Source organism: Brachionichthys hirsutus, unplaced genomic scaffold, assembly GCF_040956055.1.
Source record: "Brachionichthys hirsutus isolate HB-005 unplaced genomic scaffold, CSIRO-AGI_Bhir_v1 contig_587, whole genome shotgun sequence".
Lineage (NCBI taxonomy): Eukaryota > Metazoa > Chordata > Actinopteri > Lophiiformes > Brachionichthyidae > Brachionichthys > Brachionichthys hirsutus.
Window position 1 is genome coordinate 39,435 of NW_027180569.1, and position 26,322 is coordinate 65,756.

Consider the following 26,322-nt stretch of genomic DNA (forward strand, 5'->3'; position numbering starts at 1 on the left):
ATGGTCAGAATGGGGCCAGATGTGCCCCTTCTTAATGAGTACAAGCAGGAGTTCTTCTGGAAGCGCTTCCCGCAGACGGTGTTGGGGGGTCCGCGTTTCAAGTTGGGCTATTGTGCCCCACCGTATGTCTATGTCAATCAGGCTGTCCTGTTCCTGACACCATGGCTTTTTGGGGGCATCGGTACCCTCCTCTGCCAGCTGCAGCTGCTTCGGGAGCTCCATGCCACAGTGCTGTCTGGCACGCTCATGTTTGGGGCTGCAGCAGCTGTCCAGGCCCTGGCGTTATACGCATCACGAAGGAGTGGCGCAGTGGAGCGACTCGGCGCCCCCAACATCCTGATCGATGAAGAGGAAGTGGAATTCACCCACTGCGTTAGCCCAGAGACCGTTCGATTCATTGCCCCCGGGAAGAGGTTTGGGCTCAATGTTGTGCTGCACGCAGTCCTAGCTGGGGTGCTCTGTGGCTTTGGGACATGGTATGTGTTACTTGGACGATTGACCGCTCTGTATGGCAGCGTTGCCATATCGCTGGTCATCTTTGTCCTGAGTTGGGTGACGCTGTGTATAGCTGAGTATTCCCTCATTGTAAATACAGCGACAGAGACGGCAACTTTCCAGGCGCAGGACACTTATGAGATCACTCCGCTCACCCGGCCCCTCTATATTTTCATTTTTATTACTGTGGACTTGGCTGAAAGGTGAGCAAGAGCAAAAATAATGAATTAAGAAGTCTTATATGTTAATGTGTTTATGTTCTCTGTTATTATAAGTAATTATATAATGTCATTGTTTCATGTAGGTTCTCAGGTCCTGCCCCTGAGCTCCAATTGGCCAGCCAAATTCTTCATGTGCTATTCCTTTTCTTACCTCTGCTGTGGGCACTAGGTTTATTGCCTCCACTGGATGCCCTGCTCCTCTGGGGTATGGAACAAGCTCTCGTGTTTGGATTAGGAGGCTCGCCCATGTCCAGCAACCTCAGGTAGATGTTGATTGAACCTTCTTCAGAATTGTTGCAATGCATTGAGAAGGAAGACAACACACAGACAAAGAGCACAGAAGGGACTGTTACAGATGAATGATGCCAGTTTGTCCTTTTCATAGCTTATTACATAGTAATGAATGTATCTTGTATCTTCTGGTATTACAGTTATTACATCTACATATATTCGCCAGTTACGCTGTTATAATTTCACTGTGCCCATTTGAGTCTGACAGAGCCCTCATCTGGAGTAAACGTTCTCATCGTCTTTCTCCGTCTCCTCATCCCAATTTCCAGTTGACTCTTACAGCAGCATGCACATCCTCAGCACTGACTGTATCTGTATGCATGTCTGCTGTCCCACAGGCTGCTGTTGATGTTCGGAGTATCTGCCGGCGTAGCTGTGTGTAACTATTTCATCCCTTCGTCGCTGGGTGTAGTCATCTTCTCCATCTCTATGGGGTTTCTGCTGAGCCTTGACCTCAGCCAGGTTGGTACACTCTGCAAAGGTGCCCAGGCGGCCGTTGGGGATCATGGACTCTGCAGAGGGGAGTCACCACCTCGTACTCCCAACTCCTTCGGCTGGACTCTTGGCTGCAGGGAGCTCCTGCTTTATCTAAGCCTGCTTCTGGCGGCGATGACAGAAGCGGGGTTGTTGCATCATTTCTTCGGTTCAGTTCAGTCACAGAGCCTGGTTGCAGGAGCCCAGGCACCTATCGGCTATCTTCTCCTTGCGCTCTACTTGATCTGCTGGGCTCTCAGAGAGATTCAGGGGGCCTATTTATTTGGAGGAGTTTTCATCAATCCTCTGTACCCTAAAGGAATGGCAAGCGTGCAGACTTTCAAGCAGAGGAACAGAGGCTTGTATGTTGCTGCAGCAATCAGAAGAGTCCTTCTTCATCTTGGTGAGCTTCTTCTGATATATTTTAAGAAGGTAACACCTATCAAGAGTGAAAACAAAACCTAAACTTGTTTTTGACGCACATTTAATGTTTTTTCTTTCCAGTGTCTCCATTTGCAATGATTGCTTTCTTGTCAGTGGACAAATCTCTGCAACTACTCCATAGGGTTTCCCTCAGTGTGGGATTCACGCGAGCATTTAGAGTGGTACGCTCACGCTCACAGTTCACGTATCAGTATTATTTAATTGTAGAATGAGTACGTGGGGATTGGCTGTGATCGCTCTTTGTTGCTGTATAGGTGTGGCAGAGTTCAGAGGAAGCTCTGTTGCAAACGGCGGTGGTGGTCCTGATGCGACTCGCAGCTAGAGACAACGTGCTGCCTGGGTGGGACAACCTGGGAACTGGAGTTCAGCTTCTTCTGGTGAGTTTGCTTTTTTCACACTACAGTAGCTCCTCCTCCACTGTAAAGCATATTAACGGCATTTTGCTAAATTTGACCGAAACATTTTTGATACGTCTGAATTCAACCTTACTTACTTACTATATTTTTTGCAAAATCAAAATATTGAATATCGTGACTCGAATGATAACTTGCTTTTTTCTATTTCTATGGTTACATGTTGAATCTGAGTTTATTCTGAGAGATTTGTCTCAGACGATGATGATGATCTATGAACATAATGTTTTCTTCTAAACTGTATGCACCCATCTTCCATTGAAAGGGAAAACATCAATAACTTCTAACTTCTTTTCTTCGTGGAAATGCACCAATGGTTATGGATCTTGTGTACTTCTTGCGTGCTCTTAAGTGTCTAGTACTCTTTCTACCTTGTGTTTAATACAGATGTGTGGTTGTTTTAGATAAAATTGATGTTATACACGATAGAAACATTGTCCCAATCACTCAAACAACATCTGGTAGGACCTACTAGTGGTTCAGTAGCTCACTGCTCTTCATGGTTGCTCTTCTGTTCCAGGTGGGCCTCATGATTGACAGGCTGACCCAGTTTCTTGCCAAGCTTAAGTTCACCTTGACTTTGTTGGTGACATCTTGGACAGAGAAGAAGCAGCGGCGCCAGTCAGCTGGAACTCTATTGGCTCTGAACACCTGCCTCTGCCCGCTGCTACTGGCAGTGGTGACACTCTCTGCTCTGCTCTCTGCCCCTCTGTTGCCCCTCTTCACCCTGCCCATCTTCCTGGTGGGGTTTCCCAGGCCTCAGCGCAGTTGGCCCGGCCCTGTAGGCACCGCCTGTCCCTGTCCAGACTCAATATTTTACCAGCAGATGAGTGGAAATCTGGCCTATGCTCTGAGGATGGCCTTTGCAAGAGGATCAATGGGTTAGTGGTCCATATTTGATATGTATTTAATAATCGATGTTTTGCTATTTTATCATTGACTAGATTTGCAAATCTGTCTGAACATATCTATTACATGTCCATCGCTCACTGAGCACAGCGAATTCAATCCAAATAACGCTGCAAATAATTACTTTGGAGAAAATCCAAAGATTTTTTGACCCATCCATCAAAAACTTAGAAATGTTTGTGTCTCAATTACTGCGTTTTTTAATGACAGGTGAAATACAGACGGAGAAAAGAAGTTGTGATTTATGTTTACCTTTTGCTTATACTCTCTCGCTGGTAAAGCTATTAAAGGGCCGCAAACATTACACATGCCACTCCAACAAAACTCGAATTATTTTGGCATGTGTTTTGACTTGTACTATTGCTGCCACTGAACTTTCCTATAGGTCAAGTAGAGACGTTATGCAACTCAGTGAGCATTGGAGCATCGCCTCATACGGTTTAATAGTGAGAGGAATGTTGTTGTGGGCAGCTCTGTGGTATTGCTAGCAGAAATGTGAGCCTGCATGATCCAGTTAAGCTTCCTGTGATGTGACCCCCCCCCAAAAAAAACCTCTGATCTTCATTACAGCCAAATGTTTCTGCACCATTAATTGTGTCATACTCCGAAGCCTGCAAGAGCTACTGCTTGGGTTTTGTTCTGGGTTCCATCAGGAGGGGAACGATTGATTATTTATGACTGGATGATTCAAAACTGAATAAATAAGCAGCGATCGTGTCTTCATGTTTATTTATTTTGGGTGTAGTGCTGCTCATGGCGATGCTCTTTTGCTTTGTTAACATTGGAGGAGCGCTGAGCAGGGTAGTAAACTGCCTCGTATCTCACTTCCCATCATGAGGCATTGGTCGGGGCTATTCTGAGCTGTTTTTATGGGACATGACATTATTTTTCACCAGGATGCGCACTATTTAACTTAAAAGAAAAGCTTTGCTGTTTACGTGTGTGCTTGCCTTCTGGTGAACAAAAAAACAACAACATTATACTGAAGATGGCTTTGGAGCCTGATGGAAAGCTAAGGCCAAGAAAACATTCAATATTTAGATCTCTGTGCAGTCATCCAGTTAAAACGGTATCATGACCTTCTTGTACGACGGTGATGGGAAGCGTCTCCCTGCAGCTCATCCAGTGAGCACGTTATAAACGTAATCAGCAGAGGGACGCAAAGCTGATGAAAAGAGAAATGTGCTACAAGATGCCCTTTACGTTACATTATGCACAAAGACACTGTTCTTCCCGAGTTGCCTTCTAACATGATAGATGTTTGGATACCCTCCCCCCCCCCCACCTCTACTCTTTTGTAGGTTCTTTAGCCCCTGGCTCTCATTTTCTTGGCCGCTTTCAGGACCGCATGGTTTGGATAATGATCCTGGAGAGAGGATACGGCTACTGTACAGTCAATATCAAGGTGGTGCATGCTTTTCTTTTTAGAATTATCTTGCAGTCACAAGAAGGTTACATAATGCTCACTCTGTTTCAGGGTCTGGAGCTGCAGGAGACATCTTGCCACACAGTGGAGGCACGAAGGGTGGACGAGGTGTTTGAAGCTGCTTTTGAGCGTCCTGAACGTCTTGGGTTCACGCAGGGCTTTAACCTGCACTGGGGGAATGCTCTTACTCCCTGCGCTACCCTTGCAGTTAGAGTCTACTCCGATGCCCGAAATGTTCTCTCTGGCATTATTGACTCTCATGACAACTTGCGAAAACTTCAGGATGACTTTCTCAAGGCACTGGTGTGGTTGCTTCTTCGACACGGTGTGCAAAAGCATAAAGGAGTTCTATGGGGCAGTGAAGAAGGGCCAGGAGTTGGAGGCAGGAAGTCCCAGTCTTCCCAGTTGGCCCAAACTACATGTAACCAGCCACCTGAAGCCGTCATCGTGGAATCCAATGTGTCTTCTCTCAGGTTCAGACAGGACAGCTCCAGTTTGACCTCCTTTGGGGATTGGTCAGATGAGGATGACTTATTTGGACCTCAACCGACCCGGCGGACTGTGGCTTTAGTGACTGCGGAGGCCCAGCCCGGACACATGGCATTGCAGACGGGGGCCTCTCTGCCCGGCTCTGTAGAAATGGACAGTCTTTTTGAGAACATGGCTCTCTCTGCCCTGCAACCACTGCAGCCTCTGGGTCTGGGCATCGCCATGCCAGCAGCAGATAAAGGCCATAACCCAGAGGTCTTCACAGAAAGTCCCAGCTCTCTCCCTCAGCTGAATTTCAGCTGCCCTCAGTCAGAGGTATTCAACCTACCGATGGGCTGGCGGACAGCTCCTTTGCTGCCATCCCGTTTGCTGCAGCTCAGGTCTTTGTTTCCCGAGGACTGGTTTCGTTTCACCTTGGGGCAGTTTGGTCCCGCTGTGCAGGGCGGGACTACAGAGGACATGACTAAAGCCCTGAAGGAGGACGAAGTCTTGAAAGAGCTGCACACACGTGTTGCAATGTCATGCCTCATCTCACTGGGGGCGGAGTCTGCTTTTACAAGCCCCAGTTATGTCTACAGACTCTATTGTGGAGATATACCTTGGACGGAAGGACTCAACTGGCTCTCCTCCAGTAAAGAACTTTACCAACTTGCACTTCGTGCTTTCAGGTAAATGTTCAGTTTTGTTGCAGACCCAGTTTTGTTAATTATCGCCAGAGCTTATCTGTGGCAGGAAAATATGTTGCTTCCCTGAACTTTTAACTTTTAACTTTCTGTTTTTGTTTGCCATAAGGTTCAGTTTCAAGCTGCTGTTTGATCAAGCAAGTCTCGGGCCCTTGGCGTCTCCTGAAGAGCTGTTCAGTACCTTGGAGGAATATGAAAGGGATTGGTACATCGGCCTGGTGACTGAGAAAGGCTGGCACGACAGTGTCCTTCAGGAGAAGCCATTCCTGTTCTGTTTAGGACAGGACCTCGCCATGGTAACAGCAATATTTCACTTTCAGTCTAAACTATAAAAAGTCCCAAGCACATTTATATTCAGACACTGGAATGCAATTTAGTTTAACGTTTCAGAGCATGTCTCGGCGATGTATAGTATATTTCTATTAATGCCTGTTTGATCCGCAGGGAACCTACACGGGACGAGTCCTTTCCCTGCAGGAGCAGCTAGTGCATGTGGGCCGTCTGAACGGAGAGGGTGTGCGAGGTCAGTGGGCAAACTTATCCTGGGAGCTCCTGTACGCTACTAACGATGATGAGGAGCGTTACAGCATCCAGGCTCACCCCTTCATGCTGAGGAACCTAACTGTTCAGGCAGCCGATCCTCCTCTAGGATACCCCATTTACTCCTCGGCCCCCCTTCATTTCCCCTGCCTCTGACATATGGCTTCTTCCTGTTGAACCCACTCTGTGAATAGATGGTTTCTTATTTGGTACTGTCACAGAAATGTATGGAATCTTTTTAGTTTCCAAGGTTAAAGGACACTCGGAAGGTCATGTTTGGAAGTTTAGCAAAGATAAGAAAGAGTACCTTCAGTGGTATTGAATGTTATGAAATTGTTGACACAAGAATTCAGGAGACTTATGTCGGTATGGGAAACAACTTATTCGGGGCATTGTTTCCTACACCGCTGAGGGAGAAGCAGTTATTACCCCTGTACTCGTTGCAGAATCCTGTAAACTGACAATGTGGACTACCTCCTAGAACAGCACATTAAAGTGGAAAGAAAAACAGGTGAGGCTTCCACAGAACGTTTTGTGGTTTATTAATGTTTATGCTTAAAAAAAAAAAAGATGTCATTAAGTGTGCTCATCACTTCCCTTTTAGAAAACACAATGAATATCTCTGGTTTTATTGGGCTTCTTGCATTACAATTTCCATGTAATTTCCCTTCATGACAAAACCGGGAAAAGGACTTTAATGTTTAAAGATGTCGAGGATGTGCCTTTGGTATGTCTTGCTGTGTGGTCAAGGTGTTCATTGCTATTGTTTTGTTTACAATCCACTTGTTTACAATCTGAAATATGGTAGTTAAATGAATTTTTCTTTTGTACATATCTTTGTATGTGTATCTGTATATAATTATAATAAAACAGCTTTGGCAGAGGCAGCGTTTGTTTCACTAAACCAAGATCATTCCAACTAGAATTGTATTGGATAATTCAACAGTTTTCTGAAGGAATGTGATGTACCACGAAGGCTCTCGACCAGGAGTTCAGACTGATACCACTTATTACAAGAGAGAAATATAAGATTTACTTAACATTTGAAAACAAAATCATTAACATGATAGACAATTCACTGATTTATTGAGAAGGTCAGATTTAGTCAATTGTAGAAGAGATATAACATGATAAAAAAATAAGATGCATTTCATTTCAAAGCAGTCGAGCAGTTACAATCAGTTGAGCGGTTACAAAGAAGTTACAATCAGCAAAATGTCCATTACATTGATTTACTGTATTTAAATTCTAATCAAGGTAGTTTCAGAAGGAAGCAGGCGTGTCAAGTTATTGTTTCTTTTCTGATTTTTTTTGTTTTATCATTAATTCCAACATCTGAATATATTTTTCATGACAACCAGCACCAGTTTAAATTCCTCCGTGTTTTTATAAACACCCCAAAACATTTCTTTGGATTTTAATGTCAGAAAATCAAAAATATATGCTGGTCAGATCCATTTATTGGATTAAACATTCCATATGAAGTCCAAGGAATCCATCTTTGGCATTGACCTTACTTTCAGGATGTCTTGGGCTTTGTGAAGTAAGAGGAGTCTGCATCCTGGACAAAAAAAAGAAAAGGGTTTTTAGTGCCAATGTATATAAGCGGTCGAGCTCCAGAGACTCTTTGTAATGAAGTATGAGTATGTGATCTCCAATATAATTTTTTGTCAGAAATAATTCAGGACATTGTGTCTGGAATTATTTTTAACAAAAGGCATCAACTTGAAATAAGAAAATCAGAAGATCTCCCTGGTATGTGCAAAGGTCATCTATGCACGATGGTGCATAGATTTCCTCTAGAGATCATACACTTACCAAACCAGCCTTGAAATTTTGGATCCTCCTCATCCCAAGCGTATTCATGATGAACCAACCAAATGTGGGCGTGTACTGCCACAAGTAACATAACAAGAGGAAGGGCTGCCGCGAAATCCACATCTCATTGACACCGTTGACCATTCCGATGAGCATTAAACGCGCACAGCGACTTGCTGGCATCTTATAGTCCTGGTCACCAGGATTGGGCGGAGGCTTATGTAATGAAAGGGAAACAGTTACCGTTAATTGAAATAATTAACTATTAGCAGTTGTGTAATAATAAATAAAACACATCACCTTGTTCAATTCCTCTGTGAACACATGCTGGACAATTTGTGATTTCACAGGTCCTGGACACACCATGCTGATGAATATGTTTGGACGATCACTCAGCTCAATCCGGAGGGAATTAAAGTAACCCTTTAGACAATTTAATTACAATCAGAAATGGGATGTACAAGATCTTGATCTTAATTATTTCTCATATAAAACTCTTATGTGTTTTTTTTTTTTCATCATAGAGTTCTTTGATTGTTGTAGTTTCTTTCCATTCTCTCTTTACCTGAAGAGCATGTTTGCTAGCAGCATAGCTTGATGCCAGGGGCACACCCATAATGCCAGTTACACTGCTGACGGTGACAATGCTCCCACGGCCTTGCTGCATCATGTGAGCCAGAACCTGCTTGGTGATGGAAACGGTACCCAGGAAGTTGAGCTCCATTAAAGCCTCACACACATCAATGCTCGTCTCTGTAGCAAGAGAGCGCTGACTCCGACCGCCATTATTAATTAAGACATCGATCTGAATAAAAAGAGAAAAGTGTGATTTTAATAGATGGAATTATTTCACTTTCAGAGTTACACATGAACATAATATGAAAGCAAGAGAACACTTAAGTTAAGTGAAATTGCACCAATTTAACAAGCTGTCTTTCAAAACAAGACAAAGTGGACAACTATTACCTCAGGGATCTGGAAAATCGTTATGTAAAAGTGAATTATTAGTCATGCAAACAAAAATATTGCTTTGTAATAAAGTAATTGCAGCGATCTTACATGTCCAAAGTGCTGGATCACAGCTTTTGCCTTTTCTTCATGTGATGACCTCTCCAACAGATCAAGTGGAAGAACGAGAATATCGTCAGTCTGGAGATCGGAGCACTCTTGAAGAATAAATGACAGAAATAATAGAGTTAGCAAATGTTTAAAGTCGGCTGAATGAGCCGATAACGTAGCTTACAATAAAAATATCTCACCTAAACAATGATTTTTCACCCGACTTAGCTCATCCTCACGCCGAGCAGACAGGATGAGGCGTGAGCCACACTTCGCTAGCTGGTAGGCCAGCTCCTCTCCAATCCCACTCGAAGCTCCAGTGACCCACACCACCTGACCCTTTAGTTTATTCTCTGCATAGAGGAAACACACAGCAGTTGGTATTTCATGCCATATGCCAAATTTGTGTATATCACTGGTTTTGGTCTCTTCCAAGCACCATGGAAACAATTTGAGATCATTTGATTTCCAGAATGCCCCCCCTCCCCCTCCCCAATAATCTCTATTTTGCTAGAACTCATTCAGAGATAAGCACCGTATACTACTGGTATCACTTCATTTACAGATGTCTCCTAATTCTGTTTTGTTGTGTGAAAAATCCACTGAAAATCCATACAGCAGTGAAAACTAGCACCTAGTTACAATTAGTAAACAAAACAAAAAAAAATTTCCTCTAAAGTTGCTCTTGGATGTTATTATTAGCAATATAAATATAAATGGTTGGTATTTACTTAATACAAGCAGTAACAAAAGCGACACCATGCTGCCGATCTTCTGCGTAGAGGGGTCGTCGCCATCGCAACAGTGATATTGCACTATTTTGCGCGTAAAAGGCCCAGTTAAAAGGACGCGTAAAGACGGGGGTGGCTTACCTGGCGCATGTCCAAACAGACTTGCCCAAAGCAGAGTGAAGTCTGCATCAGAGAAAATAAAAAGCGCAAGACGAATGAGCAAATAAAGTGGTATAAGACACCACAGCGCAGTAACAACGCAGCAGTCCATTTTGGAGCCAACTTAAATACTGTCGATGGAAATAACAAGTCCGACGACTACTTTAGTCTCTTCCACTTAAATGATCCTCAAAAACTCCACGTCAGGAATGAAAAGAATACGCTGCATTCTTATTAGGTGTTAGACGCTGCTTCCTCTCCTTCCCCGAGCGTGCCAAAACATAAATTACGCGTGACGCGCGACGCGCAATTCTCGCGAGAGTGCTTCTGAGGCAGAGTTTCGTCTCAAAATGTGCACAATGTCACACAACTTTCTGTGGATACATTGTTAATGTAAAAGGAAATGCGATTGATGTTTAGCGGATAAATGGAGGGTCGGACAGTTGGATGGAATGTCAGGATCAGTGCGGAGACTAGAAAGTTTAGAAAGCACTGGAAAAATATGTGAAACTCAAATGACTGTTTTCAGCTTCACATATTTGTTTTGCTTCATGTTAATTTTCTTTTGAGAGATGAGTGAGGATATGCTAAATGGTGCAAATATATTTATGAGTTTGACAGTAATGACATGCAATGGTTTTACACTGTGGGATCAGAGGGTGTAGTCGTGTCTTCCGCTCATCCCCTAAACGCTTAATTAGGGGTTGGAAGTTGTATCTGCATGTCTAAACAACACACAGAATAGGTATTATGCTTATTACTGCTCTGCGTAATGCTAGAAGGGCTTGGCTATACAAATGTCACAAGAGTATGTTTCAAAATGTCTTTGCCTGATTTTGTTACAATGTTCTGAGCATATGCTGTTGAGGAAAAATGAAAGATGACTGATATTTACTAAGATGAACACTCGGCCTGGATCTTTTCTCTCCCTTTCCACATGAGCAGACTTTGGACACATGGAACAGTTAAAAGAAACAAGTCCTGCATGATTGTTAACTTGAAGCCAAAGTCCAGATGCATTCATTACCTCTACCTAACCAAGGATGTTATGATGAGTGTTTCTATTCAATAATCAGTTCTCAGCTATGTTAAAGTCGATCAGTGTTGTGACACGCTTGCATAGAAGAATAAAAAGAGACACTTTCTTAACTTGGTGACTCAATAATTAACTTTAACTGTCCCACATGAATCGAAAAACTCACAGACCACACTTGAAACAATGACACATCAGTAAAACATTATTAATTCGGGGGGGGGCAGCATTTGGCTGTAGAAAATGAAGATGTTCATTTCATTTTATTTTATTATTTAATCTAAAAAAACCAGCTGTTAATTTAACGTGACCTGTCACAATCTAACATTTTACACTCGCCCTTCTGTAATGTATCTAATATTATGACGTCACTTGACGAAGCCACAAGGCAGGCTGTCATTACCGGGTACGGCCGCTACGCTAGAGCGCTGCCTCTCTGTTGCTCCTGGGCAAGCTAGTGTTGTTAGCTTGTAAGCTGTCAAGCTGTCTAGCGGTGAGGCAGGGACGAACGTTTCAGCTTCCCCTGGCTTCGCCTCGCAAAGCCTCCGACCCTCCAAATTCTCACCGAAATCTGTCAGAATAGCTATCGATTAGATCGCCAGCTAAAATAATGTAATGAATCACGGGCGAGCGCAAAGAGGGAACCTCTGTTCTTAAACGATTTATATGCACTTGAGCCTTGAGTGACGATTACTCATTGCTAGCTAACTGGCTAGCTAGCTTAGCTAAACCCTTGCAAATCTCCCCCCCCAGGTTCGTCGGTGTACAAGCTCTAGCCGCCGGCCAGTCTTTGACACCTTTGTGGTTGCTGTCAGTCGATATATTTTTTGGGGGATATTTGGTAAGTTATCTCATTTACTTATTTCGCCAGTTAGCTAGACCAGCTATGTTAGCACGTATCGGTAATGCTTTAGCAAGGCCGAATGGCAAACTATGCTAGAAGTAGGCCCGTCGGAGTTAGCTCCCAGGGACAAGGGTCAAGGCCCACAACTAGGCAAGCCTGTTTGTTTATTTGGGTTTGGTCTTGCTACAGAGCTAAATTCCTCTGCTAACGTCAAGCGTTCCCTAATGAGCAGATTTTTTATGTTAATGTTTTTTATACTGACGTCAGCGTTAATGTGGGAGGTAAATTGTGCTGTGGTGTGGATATCCAGTAACTGAGAGCTAAGGTTGTCTCTGCAGGCATGCCAACGATAGCTTCAAAGCTAATTCTATTCCCGACAAGCTAGTATGTTAAAGTACTCTGCGCTGTGAAGGTCAGAGATGTTTCCCGGTCGCGTATTCCTTATTCAATTAAGGCGAGATACCTTTATTATAAATTGTTACATGTGCTTTGGGTCAAACTTGATCAACCAGGAGATTAAAGACATTTCAAACTCATCTACTCGAGCAGTGTTCCCAATATGTAGCCAACAAGTGTACTTGTGTCTGCTATATTTAGATTAGAGCACAGGGTTTAAACTGAGCTTCAGTGTCAAAATCTTTGGCCCCAAATGGATGGAATATGGCTTGTATCTGTCTTTACGAACGCGGTTGCACTTCGGCATTTACTGTATTTAATATTGAAATGACATCATTCCCAATATGCCTATGCTAGCTATGATAGCTCAATTAGAAACTGCGTTTTAGAAAATACCACTCTCTTAAATAGATTTCTTTCTTTGTATTTCGTCGCAGGTATTAAGAACGACAAAATGGGTGCATTTCTGGACAAACCAAAGATGGAAAAATACAATTCCCGCGGTGAGGGCAACAACCTGAGGTATGGGTTGAGTAGCATGCAAGGTTGGCGGGTGGAGATGGAAGACGCACACACGGCCGTGATTGGGCTGCCTCACGGTCTTGACCACTGGTCGTTCTTTGCCGTTTATGACGGCCACGCCGGCTCTCAGGTGGCCAAGTACTGCTGCGAGCACCTGCTGGAGCACATCACCAGCAACTCGGACTTCCAGAAAGCTCTACAGGAGGACCCTTCAGTGGATAGCATAAAGAGTGGGATCCGCACGGGATTCTTGCAGATTGATGAGCACATGCGAGCCATCTCGGAGAAGAAGCGTGGCGTGGACCGTAGCGGCTCTACTGCAGTGGGGGTGATGATTTCTGCGAGCCACATCTACTTCATCAACTGCGGCGACTCGCGGGGACTCCTCAGCCGCGGCGGAGCTGTGCATTTCTTCACGCAAGATCACAAACCCAGCAACCCACTGGAAAAGGAAAGGATCCAGAATGCCGGCGGATCAGTCATGATCCAGCGAGTTAATGGGTCCCTCGCTGTGTCTCGGGCTTTGGGAGACTTCGACTACAAGTGTGTGCATGGAAAAGGCCCGACAGAGCAACTTGTGTCCCCCGAGCCTGAAGTTTATGCGATAGAGAGATGTGAGGGCGAAGATGAATTCATTATACTAGCATGTGATGGCATCTGGGATGTCATGGCCAATGAGGAACTGGGTGACTTTGTAAGGTCAAGGCTAGAAGTGACAGAAGATCTTGTGCGAGTCAGCAATGAAATTGTTGACACCTGCTTGTACAAGGTTTGGCACGTTCACGACGCCGTGACATTTTGTTACACGCTCGTCTGTTTTGCTGTGATTGACTTGCGTCTTCTTTTATTGTGCAGGGAAGCCGGGACAATATGAGTGTTGTGCTAATCTCCTTTCCTGGGGCCCCAAAGGTATCTACAGAGGCAGTGAAAAAGGAGGCCGAGTTGGATAAATATCTGGAAGGCAGAGTAGAAGGTAGGGGATAAAAGTTGGATTTGTGTTAATAGATCAATGTACAAAAGTGCGGTATTGATAATCGCTCTTCCTTTTGGGTCTGTTTTGTTTTGCTTTGCTTGAAAACATCCCCAAGTTTTCAAAAGAAAACGACCGTGTTATCTAATTTGGTTAATTAACGAATACACATGTTTGTATGCTAAAGCTGCAAGGCAAAACGGAAAAATGCAAAATTCTTCTTCATGGTCACATACTGGTATAGAAGGTGAGGCCAGGTGCAAAGGCAAGATCCCCCAGAGGCAGGTGTAGCTGCACATTACATTACCAGAATGAAAGTAACACGAGTTGCTCGGGGCCCTTCAAACCCCTGTTTGATTTTGACAGCCTTCCTTCATGAAGATGAAATGTGCACCTACAGCTACAAGAAAACCGCAAAGCAAATTTCAATGACTCCTCTGTCATCTTAGTGAGTAAATGACCTTTGGTTGGTGTTAGTGGTGGCTGTTATAGATAAATGCAAAATAGGCTGAAAGAAGACTAATTCATAGTTGTTGTTTTAGCACTTTAAGTCCCAAAAAAAGTTCATAATCCTCACAACATATTACATTCATGTGTGGAACAAAGACAAAAGGGTGGGAAACTCAGGAAGAGCAACACTGGAGCCATCATCTTTCCAGAATGGACACTTGGGCATTGTATTAAACTGCCTCTTTTCCAAGTCATTAGAGGGGTTAGAAATAATATATTCTTAAGAAGAAGAAAAGAAAATTCAGTTCGAACCCAATTCCAGGTTTTGCGTCTAAGAATCGCGTTAGATTTGGAGGAATGCAAACGAGAGGTTTTCTGTCATATAGCGCCACGTTCTTGTACATATAGATGCACAAGACAATAGATGTACATGTCAATTTAATATTTTCTAAAGACTCACTGGTACATTTTGTTAAAGGATTTAAAAGAATGTAATTTTGTTTTCCAACAGAAATTATTAAAAAGCAGGGGGATGAAGGCGTCCCAGATTTGGTCCACGTGATGCGTACGTTAGCGTCGGAGGCCATCCCTAACCTTCCCCCTGGAGGAGAGTTGGCAAGCAAGTGAGTTGACTTTATTGTTTGTTGACTTATCTTTTTATTCTTGGAAAACCATTAAACGGTGACATTTGTTTTTGTCGGGTAAAATGCCGCTTATGCTCTTCTATAATTTATGTACATGTTGCGTACAATATATCTTTGCAAACAGTACATCGTTGTGCCTTTCGTCCCTTCAGACGAACTGTTATTGAAGCAATGTACAACAAACTCAACCCATACCGAAGCGATGACACAGTGAGTATCCCGGCTTGTCTCTTCATTCCGTGTGGGCGTCCTTGAATGGATGCACGCACGCCTTTTTGAAGTGAGACCTGCGATTAACCATTTTCAGGCATGTCATTAGTATTCAAGATGAAACAAGGAAATATTCTTGTAATAATAGAATCGGGTAGGGCCGTAACAACATGCCCATTTTAAATTGTGTAGCCAAAAATCCGTTTCCATAACAATAATTATGCTTGAATGAAGAATGCCTTTTCTATCAGATTATTCTCATAAAGATATGTTTGTTTGAACCATCTTGTATAGTAAAAAAAATTTATAATAATCCTTGATAATTTATAAAGTATGAGATTATTAATGTGATTTAAATTGATTCTTAAGAGCGAAACTGAAGTGGCGCAATCTAATGGCTACGCTGCTCTGTTGGTGTCGGGAGTAAATTAGATAAGATCTTATCAGCGCTGGCGGTTTAACACTCGTGTTTTAGATTTTGACAATCCAAGTGCCTGGATACAGGTGGATCGATTACTCCATTCATCGAGCAGTTTCAGGGCTGCAGCTCTGTTGCTATTTCAAGGCTACATCTATGAAGCTTACAGCATAAATTAAACACAAGCATATTTGATTAGCAGCTGCCATCCTCGGCAAACGGCAGCATTTATTGGTCTCAGGATTATTCATGTTAAGATGCATTCTGAAACAACGGGTTTAGGATAAAGCACGGCGTCTTTCAGATGTTTTCTTTGTTTTCTTGTAGCCATAATAACTCCACTTGGCCCTGTTCATTCAGCCTTGTTTGTCACCCACCTCCAGCCATAGTTGTTTGTGTTGAACATGCCCCCCCCCCCCCCCCCCCCCAAGCTTCTGATTGGCTTCTGACTTTTTCTGGTGCCCAAAAATGTTTTCAGGATGTCCATCCCCTCTTGAGGATTTTTGCTCTTTGGACCGAAGGATGAAGTGATTAGGTTTTGATGAAGGTCAATATCTCTTTGTCCTCACATGGCCAGGATGTTTGTGAACATGATGCACAATCGGCACTAATGTTGGATTGAAATCCTGGATGAAAAAGCTCACTGTGATGTAAAACAAATCATAATGATAAGAAATAAATCATGTTTTTAGCCATCATTTCAATGCTCGGGTCACATTCCAATATTGTGTCTTAATAGCAATTTTCTTTTAAAACATCACAGTATCTTTTTCTCCTCTTCCTCCTCCTCCTCCTTTAATTATTTAGTCAACCGAGACAGGTCGTATGTTCTGAGCGTTTCCAGTGGTGCAAGTCACAAATTGAACACTCGCTAGCGCCGCACAGAGGACGCTCACAAAGACCAGCGAACATGGATCCGTGGCGCCGGCACAGAGCTGCTTCTGTCCATCAGATTTGGCTTTCAGATATGAAACGCTGTAGTTTCTTTTTGGGGGGGGGGGGTGGATTTAATTTGTAAGTGCAACATAACCTGTTGAGATGATGTTGTTCGTGCACCATCGTCTCCTGGATGATCGCGATTGTGTCATACATGCTTCAACCTGTCCACCTCTTGATAAAGATATGGACGATGTAGAACCGGAGTCTGAAGGATGTCTCCTTCCTCTTTTCTCTCAAGGACTCTGCGTCCACAGACGACATGTGGTAACACAACCTCCTACCACTAACACTGCATAGAGTTTACAAACCACCATCCTCTCAAGACCCACAAGCAGCTCAGCTCAGCAGTCTCTCTCTCCGTCACTCTGAGCTTTCGGTTTCTAAGAAGGGAATTTCATGGGAGGAAGAAGAGGAGGAGGAGGAGGAGGAGGAGTTGCATGCACACAGACCTGGTATAGTGCAGCACCAGTTCACTCTGGAGTTCAGGATCCCTACCGTCTTGTTTCCCCTTAATGTTCACCTACCTTAATATTCTCCTCTAAAGTAATCCATAACAAGTTCACAAGGTCTTCTTTGTTTTTGTTAAATAATCAGCTTCAATAGTAATATTTTATTTTTGCTGTAATTAATTTGATTCACATTTCCTTGTGTGTTTGTATATTTGTTTTTGTGAAGTGCAATTGTCCTGTACAAAACAGCCTGTATTTAATGCAGCTTGATTTTAAGTTAAAAAAAAAAAAAAAAATGAAAGAAATGAAAAAGAGAACCTTTTTATGCACTATCTGCCTTTTCCTGCTCTTCTGGAATTGTAACAAATGTCTAATTCAGTGGATATTTCTGCTTGGCCTGCAGGCACAATGATTCTGCGCTTTTTCTTTTCTTTTTCAGTTTGTCTCTTCTCCTTTTAAAGAAACGGGTAAATTGTATAGTTGACAGCACAGTAAGCTCTCTATATCAAACCATTTAAATCCTAATAAATTTTTCCCTGTGCTTTTTTTAATAGTATTTTATTTTTGTAAGTGGTTTTCTGTACATGCTCAAGTAATAATGGCAAAGGTATTTCTCATTCTTTCTGGATGTCTATAGGTTTCTCCTCCCTTTTCTTTGAGGCATCTGATGGGGAAATAAATCCATTTTGGATGCACAAATAGAGGCTCGTAAACGTGCATTGGTGCTTCAGTGTATGTGTGTGCACACTTGTGTTCATTTAAAGGCAAATCTGTATGTTCAGCTCTAATTTAGATTCAGATCAGAGGACGGACCAGGCTGCAGTTAAAGGGAATTGTGTTCTCCACTTTTCTTCCAGCCTTGTTAATTATCCCAACACTCTTCTTCAGAATATTTGGATAGCGGAGTTTACATGCTGTGAACAACATCGAGCTCCATAAGATAACTATACTATCGAGTGGGACGAAGCAAGTAGTGCAATTTACCCATGGTGCACATCTGTCTGCAGCTGCAGCCGGGTGTGGACTAGTTACACATCTGTGTGCCACACAAAAGTGGCCACTGTGGGTGCCGTTTAATTTCTAATCGGCTGCTTCTTATTTATGGTAGCCTCTTCCAATTTCTTTTTTTTTTTAGACGGGTTTTTTTATTATTTGTATTTTAACATCTTATAATTTATCCGATGTGAACAGTCAAAGCACTGACTATTAGAATAAAACACCATCAGCCTGATGATAGGAGAAACTATTGAAAACCACGAGCCAGAGCACAGTACAGTTTGCTGCTATATTTGCTTAGTGGGTTGAAGGTTTAAATTTTTTCCAGTTAATTTGCCTCTGAAAAGATGAATAGTCACAAACGAAATTTATATTTCATTTCAGAGATAGATGCAGTAAATGTTTTTATAAAAATTTTTGGGGGTTAAAATATCAATTTTGTGTGGATATATTTTTTTGCTCTGAATGAGTAAGGCACGTTGCTTGAGGTGTTTGTTTTTTTTCCCCAATGGACAAAATGTAGTTCTACTTTCTTTCATTTGAGGCTGCATTTGTGAAACTTCTGGCCAAAAAAAAGAAAGCATTCCATCTAATCATTTTGGAATCTGTAATTAAGAGTGGCATCTGGGCGGTCTCAGTTTAGTGCTTCATGTTTTAAATTCTTCATCAAAATGACAATCCTAGCAATCGCTTCATATAGATTCGGTTTGGTCTGAAGTTATTAAATATTTAGACTTTAACTTTGACTTTAAATGATCTGCTTTCTGCTTCAGTGGCAAAAAGGCCAAAGAACGCTCTTGTTTTTAGTATCACAAGAAGAAGCTACACAAATGAAAAGCTAGTTATACGCCTATAAAAGATCTGAATTGATTGATTGATTGGTGTTAGTAATATGTATAACTTGAAGGTACTCTGTGGAGTTATTTAGCCACTGCTTGTGCTGCAGAAACCTTTGGCGGGTGAAATGCTCTCCTGCTGATTACAGGGGGCAGTAACGTATACATCAGCAGTTGATGTCACGGTAATGACAGAGTTAATGAAAGACTGCCGATTTGTGTGATGTATGGAATAGCAATGAAGATTGAAATTAGGCCTTAATGGAAAAATGCATTTTTGCAAGAAATTTTTTAATATAAATCTGTTTACAGTAAAAACTCCACAGGGTACCTTTTTTTTTTTAACAAGTTGGAATCTGGTTGTTTTTTCTGCACTGACTCAAGCCTGAAAATGTCAAATAGGACAGTGGTTTAGTTTAGTGATTGTATGAAAAATATATGGAATATTTCCTCCCTTACAACAACAAAAATATGGACAGTGTACAAATATATAATCCTCAGTGTTTTGTTTCAAAATGATAGTATTGCATTGCTACTAAAATATGTACACTTTTAAAGCCACTTAAGAAAACCCTTCAAGTCAATTAAATGTATTTGCAGGAAAAAAAAAACCTTGTGTGTGATAATACCTTTTTCCTAAGAATAAACAGCCGTTTAATTTTCTGCTGCAGTTTTCAGCACGCGGCGTCCTGCTGCGTACTTGGTGATCAAACGGCTACCGTTTCCTGCACTTTCTATTCGGAAGCAGGAAATCCTCGGATGTGCCCACTCTCTCTGGATCAAATTTAACATTTCGGGATGTGGGTGCTAAATGATGCTTAGCGAATTACAAATTTCCCTAAATGACCGTGTGAAAATTATATATCTGGAGCTGACATTTTGAGTTTTGTCACATCTGACAGACTTCCATGGCATCATTTAGTATTTTATTTAATCCTAATTTTAACCAGGAAAAGTCCTACTGAGATACAAGCGCTCTCCTTCCAGGGACCTTCTCCTGCACCCACTGAAAAATGAGCAAATAAATAAACCCAATTCTGCACATTTAACTTTTTTTCCCCATTATTTGAAATACAGTACCTCATTTATGGGAAGTGTTTTCAACTTATGTTGCGTAAACCCGAACTGATCAGAGAGCAGTAGAGTCAAGACTTTAATGAAAGTGTTTTTTCTTGTTGCTCGCCCCCATCAGTTACGATTTTAACACTGATTTGTTTGAAAGCGATGGGCCTGTGCTGATTTACATTATTTGAATTGTGCTGCCGTAAAAAAAAAAAAAAAGAAAAAGCAAAGCAATGATTTAAATGGCTCCTGCAAATCACAACTTCTTTTAGTAACTATTAACACTATATTCCTGTCGTATAAGCTTCCCCCACCTCGACCAAAACAATCCCTCCTAAAGCTCTCCTGTATATTTTCCACTTGATATTCACTTAAGTCTAGAATTGTATTGAGAGTTCAGGGTTTTAGAAATGTGAGACGTGTGACTAAATGCTAATTGGCCTGAACTGATCATCTGTATAATCAACAAAAACAAATCTTACTGTTTTGAAAAAGATTATAAAGCTATTTACCGAGTTAACTCGAGTTGTCTGGAATGCATACTCCATATTATTGTATGGAGGGACTACCAGGTGGAGGCTGAAGAGATTCTCTTGTACATGTCGATGTACTGTACCTCGGTTGTGGCGTTTAATATGTGATTCTTAGTGGTGGGGGGGTAACTTGTCCCCTTGCGGGGCGACCCGAGCCTCACTTTGCTGACGTTTTTCAGCTCATAAATAAGCTCACCGATTTGCCTTACCCAATTTCATGTTGCCCAATTAAATACCTGTTCAACGAAACACTATGAGGAGCCCCCCATGCCAGGGTACTTACTTATCAATAAAGTGACTGTCATGCTTCACAAGGTACAACTTTTCAGCAGTTGCTGGTTTGTATGACCCCCCCCCCCCCCACCACCTATTAACTTTTTGTCTTGAAAGCGTGTTTAATTTTTAACCGCAGACGATGTCATACTCCTAACAAATGCAAGTGTTTTAAACATGGTAACCTCGTAAGAATCCAAACTGTGCATACATGCATTAATGTCTGCTATATTTATGGTGACATCAAGAATAGCTTTAGAGTGCTGTAGATTGTCAATGTTGATTCCAATGCTTCTCGGAGGCCTCTGTGAGTGATGTTTCAATGACTGTATATTTTGTATTATGTTCTAGCTCCAAAGGAATGGCAGAAAAAAAAAAAAGAAAACCTTTTTTTTTCTTAAAGGCTTTGTTCTCTGAACTAAATTGTACTATTTGTGTTTTGTCGATTGAACAACTTCATTCCTTGCTTGTGAATTGATGCATTTCTCCCCTTCTCTCTCTCCTTTCTTTCATTTATTCTTTTTTTAGCCATTGAAGTTTGAATAAAATTTCTAGTTTGCAGAATGTATTACTAAATAAATTGGTTGTCATATGTACCTTTTCATTTCATCCCTTTTTTTTTTAATGTGTTTGGGTCTGTGAACATTTCAATGGCTGTGAAGAGCGAACATAAAAGCAGTTCTTAGAGGGAACGCTCCATGGTGCCACTACGACGTTGTAACGCTCTAACGTAACGTGCACAGTGAGATCCAGATGCCTAGAAATTGATGTGTAGATCTGCTGCTGTTAAAACAACAGGGGCATTAAATAGGAGCCGCCTCCACACCAAAATTCAAACTCTGAGGTGTGACTTGGTGCTTCAAACCCTTTCTGCCTGAGCCCCGTGACGTTTCTAAAGCTGACGCGTGGTTGTCTTCTCCGGATGTCAGGAGGACTTTTTGCCTGCCTTTTCTGTCGGTGTGTTGAGTGTCTATAAGGGTCTTGAGCTCAGAGGATAGACTAGGGCTGCCCAAGGCCACTGGGATTAAGAACCGCGAGAGGGATTGCTGTAAATGTCAGCATAATGTCATGAGCTGTGCAAGAAGGTCAAATGTTTAATGACAGGCAGTTAATAGATCAGGTGTAGTTTGGATTGTTGCAGCTTTTAGTGACGGACTAAAGCTCATAGTCTGGGGGGGGGGGGGGGGGGCTAAAAGCTGAGGCTGATGATTAGAGACACCAGGTGTAGCAATCACTCACTATCCATCCATCCATGTTCTTCCGTTTTCCTGCTTTGTCGCTGGAGCCTGTCCCAGCTCGCCATAGGCGAGAGGCCGGGTACATCCCGAATGCGTCGCCAGCGCATCGTGCAGCTACACATGGACCGACCGCCATTGACGCGCACACTGTGGACAATTTAGAGTAATCAGATTGCATGTTTTTGGAGGTGGGTGGAAACCGGAGAACTCGGAGAAACCCGCACGGACACGCACGGATAGGATTCGAACCCGGTACCTTCTTGCTGTGAGGCAACAGTGCTAAACGTTCTGCAAAAAAAAAAAAAAAGAAAAGATGCACACATATTCACATTGCTTTTCAATAAATGTAGTAAACAGCTGCACAAAGGCGCTGCTGGCTCACTCACAAATCCTTTCAAAATAAAATAACGAAACCACTGTTGTCTTTTTATGAAGTAAATGTTGATCAAGGCTTTTCTTCCTTTTATAACACTACCATTCTTGAATCCAACTGGTTGTTAGCCATTAATAGTCACCGCTGTCTCGTTACGCTTTCAGCTTCTTGTTTTTCAATCTGCATCCTGTGTCGCTGTTCCTGTCTAAAACAAGCTTGTTTTGAAGCACTCCCATTCTCCTTTGAGCCATTTGTACGTTAAAACGGCACAAGCAGTGACTCATTAGATCCGGGGCCACCTGTGCACCCCTAATGAGTCATGCTGCCCTCATATTCCTCCACATCAAAACAAGCAGCAGCGTCGGCAGAGGCCATCATCAGACGGAGCTGGCTCGTCATCTGCCTGCCATTGTTTAACGCATGTCATGCGCTGCTTCTCATGGCGGAAGAAGCAGTTTGAGCTTGACTAATGCAGCCATGCAGCGACAGCAGCGAGAGGTGGGGGGTGGCGGAGCACAGCGCTTACTTTGTGTGGATGGTCTCTGCACTGAGGTCACTGAGCTCCACGTTTGCTAATTTGCTTTTGAGTGCACTGGCAGCCGGGAATTCTTTCAGGGTTGCTCTGTAAAAAGGAGAGAGAAGTTTTTGATTGAATCGATCGCAGGAGAGCCGGGGAATGGATGCCTTTTGATGGGTGTTTCACGGGCGCATGATCCAGATCCAATCCTGCATCTCCTCCTCTCCCACTTGCCATGCTCTCCTTCTCCATTTCCTCTGTCTGTGAGTTCTTTTTTTTTTCTTCCCGAGGTCACTTTTCCACAGAGAACTACAATCCCTTGATTGTAGATTCCCTGATTGTGTGTACAAAACAAGCACATCATGCAAGGATGGCATGCACCCCTCCAGCCCCCCCCCCCAGCGGTCCGCACAGACTTAAAATATGTCCGTCCTCTTCTGTCTCCACCTCTCACTTGCACTCAGTGTCTCCTGCATGAGGTGGGTTACACAAGCTGCTGCCCTGGGAATCCTGGGCCAGCTCATTATCCCGCACCCCTGAGACACAGCTCACTGTAAATTAGAGCATGAAACGACGCAAGCTTGTTAGAGAGCCACAGATATGCTCATTAGCATCAGCACCTTTCCTTGTTAGAGCCTGCATCAGCGTTTGCTGCCGCGTCCTGACGTTCCTCCGCACTGACTGGAAGGTTTAGGATTAATGTCAGCCGTAGCCAGCAGGTCAGCGCTGTTGTGGTTCTGATATGTGACAGAGTCATCAGAGGTGGTGGGAAGCTGTGGTATTTGTTGACAGTTGCCCTCTATCCTTGTCATTTTTAGCCGTATTGCATTGCAGGGGAAGAAAAACATCGGTTAGAATAACTCGTCTGCATCAAGTGCAAAATGTCTTCTGGATCTGATCAGGAAAAAAATATTAAATTTTAATATTGAAATCCAAATTCACGTATTGAAAAATCTGTTGAAAATCAACTCGAATTCAGTTTTACTTTTCATGGTTGGTGCATAAAGATATGGACTTTATGACCTTTTGATGATGATCTTGGCACCTTTTTTTGTGCCTTCGCGGAGGTTAATTGTCGCTCTCCAAGGTCTTTTCTAGTCAATACTAAAATAGTCTTAATCAATTTCTTCCTAATCTTAATCTTAATTGTCATCATTTTTCTATTGCACCTTTGACAGCAGAGATCAGGGTTCAGCCCGGAGTCCTGTGTGCGTTTATTCTAAATCATCTCTGGGTAAATATCAGGGTTCTGGTAAAGCTCCTGTAAATAGTTGAATAAAACTGCGCTCACTCTAATGGGGGTGTTTATATTCAAGATCTGACACATTTTAAATCTTTTATTAATCTTTTATTATGTTAATTCATATCCTCTCTGTGTGGAGTTTGTATGTTCTCCCCGTGTCCGCGTGTGTTTTCTCCAGGTTCTCCGGTTTCCTCCCGCCTCCAAAAACTTGCATATTAGGTGAATGACTGTGTGCCCCCCCCCCCCGTGACACGCCCACAGTAAGCTGGGATAGGCTCCATCAACTCCTGTGACCCACAAAGCACAAGAAGATGAATGAATGAATGAATATTCAGAGCTGCCCACGGTGTCAATGAGATCCCTTTTGTGCCACTCGTATCAATACTCGGTTTATTTTGCTTCTGTTATTGCATTATGAGATTACTGCAGCGTCTGAGCAACTGCTGTCACAAGAACTCCCTTCCAGATGAATAACTTCCTCCTTACTGTGTTTTACACCTGAACTGCTGCTCCGACATATTCCACGTCGACGTGAGTGGAATATAAAGCCTCGCTGCATTAGGAACGAGTGATCATGGTCAGATGCTGTCAGCGATGCCCCTGGATCTTTATGGCAACACATTAGAGGCGTTGAGCATTTGCTGTGACTTAATTTGCTTTGGATCTACAGCAGCAAGTTTCTTCATTGTTCTGCTTTTCATCGACTAACTGTTGTCTTTCACCGTGAAACTGTATCATGTGACATTCATTTTTCTTCTGTATGATGTTCACTTTTTACAGCATGTAGTCCATCATTTGTCTGTGACGAGATGGAAATGTTCCCGACTGTCTGGAGGTGTGTCTTGTTGTCATGGCATTTTCACTTTTTTTTTTTGGGGGGGGTCTATTTCATCAGCTATGCATGCTATCTGTTATCTGGAGGCTTGTAACCTCTAGGCATGCCGTCTCATCGGTCCACCTGTACCTACAAACATCACTTCAACACCGCCCTGCTCTTCTCCTCCACAGGACCCAGGCATCCTCTCCTTCCGTGGTTTCAGCTAGAACAAGAACAAATGGGAGGATGTCAAGCAAACGTGTGTTTTGCCATCGCTATAATTTATCTTCCTTCCTTTATTTCGGCTGTCTTTCCCCCGCACATAGGATTAATCTGGTCAATATTCCTGTGCTTCAAAGTAGCTGAAAGAAGTGTCGGGCTGGTTATGAAGCGATCTGAATTTGATCTGGTGTCTCAAATAAGACCATCAGCGTGTGTATCCAGGTGGGACACCCTGCAAATGTAAAGGTAAACTAAACCAATATCCCAAATGCCTAAATTAAATTCTCTGTTTTAAACCTTAAGCCTATTATTGGTCAAACATGACGGATGCATTTCAGAATGTTTCTTTGTTGTATAGGAAACACGCCGCTCTTTAGATCCATTAATGGAGCAGGATTAAGGAGTGGAAAAGGTCATGAATTTACATGCTCTTATTTTGTGGCACAAAATGTCAGCCTCAAAGATTTTATGCTGAGTTTAATTGTGTCCTTATTTGTTACGGTCTTATTTGCATTTTCATGCTTACAGACATTACCGTACATCATTTCAATATATTCCATCTAAAGGATCAGATTTTTCTGTATTGTCCTGCTTTTTGTAAAGCTTTGTTCTTTGTAAAGTTGTCCTGGTTTAATTCACAATCGGTTTCTGTCCTGAGAAATTCTCTTCATTCTTTCTAAATAAAAAAATGACATTATGGTGCTTAATAGTGCAAACGTGTTTTAATCTCTATACTATGGTTTTATTTATTAAAGCAACGCATGCATGAGCCTCTCTGAAGGTTGAAGTCAGAGCTCGGTCGTGGTTTCATAGCACTGAATCTTTCAACCTTGTACTAAAATATAAATTGATTTGGCAACCGTTTCTTGAAGGGAATGCTTCTAAAAGTAAAATCAATTAAGTGTAAAATCTTCTTAACGTGTCATATCAACATTTGATATAATAGAAATGAAACCGAGCAAGAAGCTCCGTATAGCATTTTAATTAAAAAGTTTCCCTGATTTCAAAAGAGGAAGTTTTCCTATAGCTTATTTTGCTTATACGGACACACAACTCCATGAATCATTCATTCCTTTTACCTTATGCTGCTGAAGAAATACAGCTTTATGTTTCCAGTCAATCTATTGTGATGTGTCCTGCAGAATTCACCTTGTAAGTAAGAGGAAGACATCTGACTGTTTTGAT

General features: G+C 42.4%; 3 protein-coding genes across 6 annotated transcripts; 2 read left to right on the plus strand and 1 right to left on the minus strand.

The window, feature by feature from the left end:
• LOC137916002 (pecanex-like protein 4) lies at window positions 1-6,817 on the plus strand. The gene is made up of 10 exons (XM_068759121.1): window positions 1-698; window positions 800-979; window positions 1,346-1,884; window positions 1,986-2,086; window positions 2,180-2,302; window positions 2,859-3,219; window positions 4,549-4,652; window positions 4,725-5,830; window positions 5,955-6,141; window positions 6,290-6,817. Exons 1-10 carry the CDS (start codon window positions 1-3, stop codon window positions 6,539-6,541), a joined length of 3,651 nt encoding a protein of 1,216 aa, XP_068615222.1. The 3' UTR covers window positions 6,542-6,817.
• A 93-nt stretch (window positions 6,818-6,910) lies between these two features.
• On the minus strand, window positions 6,911-10,405 carry LOC137916003 (dehydrogenase/reductase SDR family member 7-like). 3 transcript variants are annotated; one of them, XM_068759124.1, is made up of 7 exons: window positions 10,135-10,405; window positions 9,463-9,615; window positions 9,263-9,369; window positions 8,769-9,008; window positions 8,504-8,599; window positions 8,204-8,419; window positions 6,911-7,946 (listed from the first exon to the last, which is right to left on the minus strand). In XM_068759124.1, exons 1-7 carry the CDS (start codon window positions 10,262-10,264, stop codon window positions 7,905-7,907), a joined length of 984 nt encoding a protein of 327 aa, XP_068615225.1. In that variant the 5' UTR covers window positions 10,265-10,405; the 3' UTR covers window positions 6,911-7,904. The 3 variants fall into 3 exon arrangements, with proteins under 3 accessions (XP_068615225.1, XP_068615224.1, XP_068615226.1); XM_068759123.1 differs by having other exon boundaries at window positions 8,504-8,626; XM_068759125.1 differs by lacking the exon at window positions 10,135-10,405 and adding an exon at window positions 9,994-10,049 and having other exon boundaries at window positions 8,504-8,626.
• Window positions 10,406-12,867: 2,462 nt separating this feature from the next.
• LOC137915999 (protein phosphatase 1A-like) lies at window positions 12,868-25,542 on the plus strand. 2 transcript variants are annotated; one of them, XM_068759118.1, is made up of 5 exons: window positions 12,868-13,716; window positions 13,803-13,920; window positions 14,879-14,990; window positions 15,164-15,221; window positions 25,107-25,542. In XM_068759118.1, exons 1-5 carry the CDS (start codon window positions 12,880-12,882, stop codon window positions 25,140-25,142), a joined length of 1,161 nt encoding a protein of 386 aa, XP_068615219.1. In that variant the 5' UTR covers window positions 12,868-12,879; the 3' UTR covers window positions 25,143-25,542. The 2 variants fall into 2 exon arrangements, with proteins under 2 accessions (XP_068615219.1, XP_068615220.1); XM_068759119.1 differs by lacking the exon at window positions 25,107-25,542 and adding an exon at window positions 16,817-17,730.
• Window positions 25,543-26,322: the final 780 nt, after the last annotated feature.

What these genes read in the sequence shown, in the direction of transcription:
- LOC137916002 (XM_068759121.1), top strand. Translation starts at nt 1, where the DNA reads ATGGTCAGAATGGGGCCAGATGTGCCCCTTCTTAATGAGTACAAGCAG. An exon ending in CTGGAGTTCAGCTTCTTCTG is followed by an intron (nt 2,303 to 2,858) that starts GTGAGTTTGCTT and finishes CTTCTGTTCCAG; the next exon opens with GTGGGCCTCATGATTGACAG. An exon ending in ACTGTACAGTCAATATCAAG is followed by an intron (nt 4,653 to 4,724) that starts GTGGTGCATGCT and finishes ACTCTGTTTCAG; the next exon opens with GGTCTGGAGCTGCAGGAGAC.
- LOC137916003 (XM_068759123.1), bottom strand. Translation starts at nt 10,264, where the DNA reads ATGGACTGCTGCGTTGTTACTGCGCTGTGGTGTCTTATACCACTTTAT. An exon ending in GGTGAAAAATCATTGTTTAG is followed by an intron (nt 9,370 to 9,462) that starts GTGAGATATTTT and finishes TTATTCTTCAAG; the next exon opens with AGTGCTCCGATCTCCAGACT. An exon ending in TCACAGAGGAATTGAACAAG is followed by an intron (nt 8,420 to 8,503) that starts GTGATGTGTTTT and finishes TCATTACATAAG; the next exon opens with CCTCCGCCCAATCCTGGTGA.
- LOC137915999 (XM_068759118.1), top strand. Translation starts at nt 12,880, where the DNA reads ATGGGTGCATTTCTGGACAAACCAAAGATGGAAAAATACAATTCCCGC. An exon ending in TTGACACCTGCTTGTACAAG is followed by an intron (nt 13,717 to 13,802) that starts GTTTGGCACGTT and finishes TTTATTGTGCAG; the next exon opens with GGAAGCCGGGACAATATGAG. An exon ending in CATACCGAAGCGATGACACA is followed by an intron (nt 15,222 to 25,106) that starts GTGAGTATCCCG and finishes TCTCCTCCACAG; the next exon opens with GACCCAGGCATCCTCTCCTT.